At 38.1% G+C, this 7,530-nt stretch overlaps 1 protein-coding gene across 1 annotated transcript in view; it reads right to left on the bottom strand.

The window, feature by feature from the left end:
* The window catches only part of LOC107749888 (aspartate--tRNA ligase, cytoplasmic-like), a 26,669-nt gene that overhangs the window by 10,524 nt on the left and 8,615 nt on the right, over nt 1–7,530 (bottom strand). Inside the window, exons 4-6 of the mRNA XM_016565112.1 lie at nt 4,854–4,956; nt 4,307–4,387; nt 2,502–2,561 (exon numbers count right to left, since the gene is read on the bottom strand). Of these exons, the coding sequence (XP_016420598.1) occupies nt 2,502–2,561; nt 4,307–4,387; nt 4,854–4,956 (244 nt within the window). The remainder of the gene's footprint in view (nt 1–2,501; nt 2,562–4,306; nt 4,388–4,853; nt 4,957–7,530) is intronic.

Here is a 7,530-nt window from a genome sequence, read left to right as displayed (position 1 = left end):
CTGATCATTTCCTGCTTTTATGAAGCCCCGCCCTCAGAAATAGGTGATGGGCTCTGATTGGTTAGCTAGCCCAGTGTGTTATGATTGGCTAAACCGCCTCTAGCGCGCGTCTAAGCGTCCCGCCCCTCTCCAGCGGCATGTGCTCCGGTTGTATTGTAAACAAAGGCGTCGTTATATTTGCTTATCAGTTTGAGCTCGATTGAGAAGCAGAGGATATTATTGAAGAGGATCGTGCAGAACCTGTGCAAGCACGGCTTTTAATGGTAGGCCTATGTTTTTTGTTTGTTGTTGTCTCATACTTTTAGATACGCTGTCATTTGTAAATGCTACTGCTTATGTTAGCTTTTAATATACGGTTTTATACTGATTAAAGTTTTAATACAGTACAGCAACCACATGCGCGTCCATGTTTAACGCTTCTCATAGCTATGTGAAAATAAGAGTATAATTGGAACAGTTCATTGTCGGAGCTGAGCTGAATCTCTTCCTCTTCTCTAAAGCAGAGCAGCATGGCCTCACCCCCTTTGCTGGCGGGGTTTATCTGGGTTTGTAATGTCACGAACCCGGGAAGTAACTTGTTGTAGTCCCTACCAGCTGTTTTTGTAGGCATTAAACTGCCAGAATTTTAAAAGACGATATCTCCGTTTGCATTGAACTTTCAGCTTCGTAACTTTGCAGATATTGTTTATGCTCAAACAGCAACATTACACACTAACTAACGTTAAAACAGTGAAATCGCAATCAACCACCCCTTTAAGACACACGGTCTATATTCTTAGTGCAGATCATGATAACACGGCGCGCTGCGAGGGCATTAAGCGACTCGTCTGTGAAGCTGAGTGGTTGTACAGTTAATATGCAAAGCTGCTATCAGCGGAGTGTGTAAACATGCAGGTTTCAGTTGGCGTCCTCACACGTTTCTCACTGGGGGCGTGTAGAAAGGAGCTGTGTGCGTCACTCTAGTGTTCGCAAGGCTGCAGTGAAAAGCGAAGAGGCACAAAAAGCTGTTGTCCTGTGGTTTGACTCCCCCGCCTCACACTCTCAGATTTCTGCCTTCACTTTCTGGAAGTTCTCAAAAAACGGGCCGCTGTCTCAGAGCAAGGTGCGCTGTGGCAGTCCTATAGCACTGCCAGATTTCAATCTCATTTGGTGTGTGAAAAGAAAAAAAAAACACAAGGTGTGTGTGTGTGGGTGCGTGACACGGAGGTCTTTCATTATGACAAAGCAAAGCCTGCAACCGCTGGAAACTGTTTATTACTTTACTGTTCACTAAAATGAAAATGTGTGAGGCAGGCCAGGCCTGTTCACACAGACACATTGTCTCAGAAACAGGTGCTCTTACAAAGAACAGGCGGCCAATTGCAGCGCTCGAGTCCCACAACCACATCAAGGCTTCATAAATCTGAACAATACACTCATTGGGGATTCTCCTTTATTTCAGAACCTTATCGTTTTTTTCATGCTGCACAATATCAGGAAGTCTGGGAGGATAGAGCAAGGAGGTCTATACAGTAGAAACTGAAGCAAGCTATCCGTTAACTTTCCCATTCATCCAAATAGGTGTGTTTAACTTCATGTGGTCTTGTGCAGGCTGACTGGCATCTGACTTGAAGCAGTGCAAGCAATTTAGAAATTATGTATGAACTGAGATGGCACCAACGCCACGTCACTGTGATATATGCCAACGAAGTACTGCAAAAGCGTTTTTCTTCAAAGCGGCTGCACGATTGGCTGGATTCACTGATGACAACGCATGTTTCTGAAACTTTGGTTCGTCTAATGCTTACAAAACTTTTCATGTAAACTTAATTTTAAATTGTGTCATGCTTATCAAAATAAAACGGATTAAATATACAGACCCCACTTTATTGGTATTTGGATAGTACATGCTTATGTTGAACTTTATTCTTGTACATACAACCGCAGTATTAAGCAGTACATAAAGTATTAAATGAAAATAGTTTTCTGTCGCTACATGAAAACATCTGAAACGTCCGTCTGACGATGTCTGAAACTCCTCAGCTGCAGCTGAAGTCGAACATACCTGTACAAATGCACTGTACAAATGTGCTGTACAGTGTGTTTAATGGATTGTACAGAAGTACAGTGCGTTTGATGGACTGTACTGTTCTTTAACAACATACCAATTGTTAAGCTGATTAAATGTCTTTCCGAAAAAAAACATTCAGTAGACAAATCTATAAAATAATTTTGAAAGTTGTAAATTGTAAAATATTTTATGATCCAGGACTTTCACTGTGTGCCATTGTTAAATACAGCAAGTCTATTTCTCACAGCCTCATTTTTTATCACTGTTACATTCAATAAGGCAACTAACCTGACTTAGGTCTATTGGCATTTGCTTGACTGGTACAGGGCCAATCACCTGAGACATAAATGTCATGTGACTATTTACAGGACAATGCTAACCAACCAAATCCTGACCCCTGGACAGATAATTAATCTTGAATGAAATCAGCGAGAGATGCATACAGACTTACCCTCAGATCGATAACTCTGTTGTCCAGTCTAGTGTCCTGATTGACAGTGGCTCTTCCCTCCTGAAAGAAAAACAGAAAAGGTCATGATTACTCAAAAAAGAATTTCTACAAAATTCTGTTGATAGCTCACAAATCAATCTGATTGGTCCAAAATGTCATGTCATTCCAAACCTATATGATTTTTTTTTCTTCTTAATCATGGCTTAATATTCTTTTTTCTGCCAGCAAAAGAACATTTACAAAAAGAAAGTTTACTACAAGTTGGAAATTATACAGGTATAATATACACCACTACCCAAAAGTTTGGAGTATTTTCTTTTAAGAAATTAATACTGATGAGCATAAAACAGAAAGAAAAAAAAAACTTTTGAAGCAACTCTTTAAATTCATAAACACAATGTTGCTGGAAAATAACAGCATACAATGCACAACATTACTGACTGGACTCTGGAGTGTATTTACTGATGCTTTCAGGACTATCACAAGACATTTAGCAAATTCAACAAAACTTCACCAATGTCAGAAGCTAGATCACTGCCATGAGATGTAGTGACAAATCAGCAGAGTTTCCAACAACAATTTGAAGTACATCACAGAAAACCATCCTTATAGTGGAACCCTGTTCCATAGAGCAGAAAAGATGTCAGGCAGGTCGTTCTTCTTTTCCATACAATGAAAATAAATGACCAGAGGCATTCATCGCATGGAAGAAAGAAGCATCCTGATGAACAATAAAAAATATCTTAAAATTGTAATGATTCAACACTTTCGAATGGCAATGTATAAATCTGAATCTAGATTCAAATTATTTCTCTTGCAGAGGCCCCAAGGCCCCTGAGCTCTAAGAGTTATGTTTCCTTCATAAAGCCTGCAGGAGCTGAAGACTGATCAACAGGCTGCTCATCCTCAGACCGCCCGATAAGACACAAGCGTAATGAGGCGGCAGATGCTCTGTCTGACTGACATCGTGGAATCCCTGCAGAGAACACCTGGATAGCAACTGCAGCTGGTTTCTTCTTACTACATAAACACTGCACCACCATTAGCTGTCTGATGTCAAGAAAGACAGGCAAAGACAGAAGCCATGTTCACAACAGTCATTTCTGTAGTGTGCAGAATGTATACTGTGTAAAGTATGTACATTTTCTGCATGTATGGTATGCCTGGATGAACTGCTGCATTTGCTATGAGAAATACACAACGAATTACACCGTATAGAATACTATATACCATAATGCAATGCTCTCAACAATGTAGCTTACTACTGTTTAAGTGAAGGTTATTTTTATTTGTATAGCGCCTTAAAACAACATGAATGATGCTGCTTTAAGGGATAGTTCACTTAAAAAAGAAATAAAAATCATTATTTACTTAGTCTGCTGAACACAAAGGAAGATATTTTGAAGAATGTGTGTAACCAAACAGTTTTTGGTCCCCATTGACTTCCACAGTATTTTTTTTTCCATAATATGGAAGTCAGTGGCATGTTTGGAACCACTTGAGGTTGAGTAAATGATGACAGAATTTCCATTTTTTGGGTGAACTATCCCTTTAATGCATACTATGCTGTGTATATACTGTGCAGTATGCTTGTATTCCATTCCTAACAGAAAAAACCCAAAAATAATTTAGATATAGAAATAGAGAGAAAACAACCTCTTTTAACTCAACTTGTCTAAGAGAACTTTGACTGTGGATTATCATAACACTGAACTGAGGGATCTGTTTAACATTTTAAGCTTTCATTTGTGTTCTGCTCTTCTCTCATTACCCACTTTTCAACTTTCTCACCCATTGTTTCTCACCTCGTCTCCTTCTCCCTCTGGCCTGACAGCATCTTCAAGCTGAAGAGGAAGTCTGGCCTCAGACTGGCTGATCACAAAGATCTGAGACAAAGACACAGAATAGGGAACGAGAGTTTAGGTTATTATTAGATACAAAACAAAAGTCGTCATCTAGCAGAATGTCCAAGCTGCTTTTTTCCATACAATGAATGTGAAATAGTGAACTCGGTTGTCTCTGGTCCCCTCCACTTTCACTGCATGAACTAAAGCAGCTCGTAAACATTCTGCAAAACTGCTCCTTTTGTGTTCCACATAAGAAAGTAAGTCATACAGGTCTGAAACAACATGAGGGTCAGAAAATGATGGTCATATATTCATTTTGGAGTGAATTACCAATTTAACAGCATGTTACTACAGGTGAATTGTACCTGCAATTAGGTTTGGTACCATTCATTGGTTATAGTACATATAAGGCCAAAACAAATTCCACTGGTCTTCTTGTGGGGATAGATATAAAGACCCTAATGCTCTCTCAGTCAAATAAAAGAGATGAATCTCAGATCTCTACCCTCTCCACATGGAGCTCCACATCCTGCTGGGAACAGCTCTCTATCTTCTGCTCCACCTTCTTCACCACGGCCTCCACGTCAATGATGCTCTCCTTCGTGAGGCTGTAAACCGAAAAATACAGCATGAGGATGAGGGGGAAAAAATGCATTTGGACAGTTGACATAACATCCAGCATATTCAAACACAGCAACCCAAAAGTGATTTTAAATATACATTTTAAAATTCTTGTATAAACATAATACAAAAAGTATTATGGTTTTATAGACTACACTACAGTTCAAAAGTTTGTTTGTTTGTTTTTTCAGTCTCTTATGCTCACCAAGGCTGCAATTATTATTATTATTATTAATTACACCAGTGTAATTCAGAAATCATATGCTGATTTGGTACCCAAGAAACATTTCTTATTATCAATAATAAAAACTCTTGTTTGTGTGAAAACCATGATACATATTTCAGGATTCCTTGATGAATGTAAAACATTACAAAAAAATTCCAAACAACAGCATTTATTTGAATCAGATTTTTTAGTAACAATGTAAAAGTCTTTAACGCCATTTTTGGTCAATTTAATGTGTCCTTACTAGTGCTGTCAAACGATTAATCGCGATTAATTGCATCCAAAATAACTGCATTTTTGTTTACATAATATATGTGTGTATACTGTGTATATTTATTATTTATTACACAAACACATGCATGTATATATTTAAGAAAAATATGTTATGTTTATATATTAAATATGTTTATATATAATATAAAAAAAGAATATAAATATATACATGTAAATATTTTCAAAATATATACATGCATGTGCTGCAATATAACAAAGAGTGAAAAATTTAAGGGGGTCTGAATACTTTCCGTACCCACTGTATATATATATATAAAATAAATTTACACAGTACACATACATATATTATGTAAACAAAAACTTTTATTTTGGATGCGATTAATCGCGATTAATCGTTTGACAGCACTAGTCCTTACTGATTAAAAGTATTAATTTATTTAAACAACAACAAAACATCTTACTGACCCTAAACTTTTTAAACAAAGGTGTAGACAAAATACTTCTAAAATTTATTAGTCACACCACAAAAAACATAAGAGTGAACTTCAAAACACAAAAACTTCACAAATTCATGTTTAGAAATGTGCAATGTGTGGATTTATTTTGATTGGACACAGGTGATAATGATCTAAAACAAAACTGTTTCACTTTAGAACAAAATTTAGTTTTTTTAAACAACATTCAGAATAGCACACATGAAACAGAAACTGCAGAACAACTTCATGGAAACTCATGAGATTATATTGTTAAGCAACAGTACCTTTGCAATTCAACTTTGTTTCAAACGATCTCTATCACATGGTATACGCAAGTTCTGCTTTTACAATTCAAACAAACAGATCGCTGTTGTGAAGACAAACCACATTGCTTTCACTCTGATGAAACATTTACACTCCAGTGTGTATTTTAAACGTTTTGTCACGATTTTGAAAGGCCATGAGTTTCTCACCACCACAAATACTGCAAGAATATTAGCAGAAAAGTGAAAAGTCCACCTAAAAATGAAAATCCAGTCATTTACTTAACCTCTAGTCATTCCAACTTAGTTTTCAGTGGAACACAAAATGAGAAACGTCTGATGAATATCTGGATCTAAATTTTTACAGCTTGACAGACATGGACACTTTGAACTATCATTCACGATCTGTCAAAAAATAAATAAAGTCAATCGGGTTTGGAACGACATGAGGGTGAGTCTGATGACAGAATTTTCATTTTGGATGACCTACTCCTTTTAGTGAAACAATATTAGATTGGCAAGACTTAGCCATGTCACCTCTCTAAGGTCAAACGTTAAGATGACGGCCAACTGTCTGCTTCAGAAACAGACGGCACAAATTGAGATTGCAACCTTCAGCTCCAGTCATTACAAAGGAGTAATGAGAGACCAGAGAGAGAGAGAGAGAATGAGATGCGCCAGTCCCTGCCAGCTGCTGCTCAGACAGCGGCCACATCGCTCTGGGATCAGTTCTGCTTACACGGCCCTCTCTAACAATCTCCATATAGACATGCTGCTCTTCATAAGTCCTGATTAAGTCTAGCTACTGAACACTAAGCCGCCCATGATGGGCTCTGCATTAGTGCTTGTGTATTGAAAGGACGCTGGCCTGAAGGGAGAGGTGGATATAAAGAGAGGATCATACAGCGAGCGAGTGTGTTTGACCTGCCCTCTGATTGTGCACATATGCTTTATCACACAACATTTGATTTTCAACAAGCTTCAGTGATGAAGACTCAACCCTCTACATTGCGAGTAAATCACTCGCATATGCGACTAAATCTTCACTCTGGGCGACTAAATGATGTCTAATATTAGCCAATTGCTAATAAATTCTCAGATTTTACTCGCCAGTGTGTGAGTTGGAGGCTGAGTATATGATTAGCACAGATATATTTTCACTCACAGAACACTCTGACTGAGCGCTTCAGAGTTTCACTCTCCGCCAAGCGATCTGTGATATGCTTACCTGTGTTTGTGTATTTGGCGTAAGCTCTAGTGTGAAGGCGCACGACTCGCCGTCGCTTTCTCTCACACGCGCAAAGAGCGAGAGCGAGTCTTACATAACATGCAGAATTGATGCGCTACATGTAAACGATATAC

The sequence above is a fragment of the Sinocyclocheilus rhinocerous genome, unplaced genomic scaffold, assembly GCF_001515625.1.
Source record: "Sinocyclocheilus rhinocerous isolate Xijiao unplaced genomic scaffold, SAMN03320098_v1.1 scaffold1473, whole genome shotgun sequence".
Taxonomy (NCBI): Eukaryota; Metazoa; Chordata; class Actinopteri; order Cypriniformes; family Cyprinidae; genus Sinocyclocheilus; species Sinocyclocheilus rhinocerous.
Note: the sequence above shows the minus strand (reverse complement) of the source record. Positions and strands in the feature narration are given on the sequence as shown.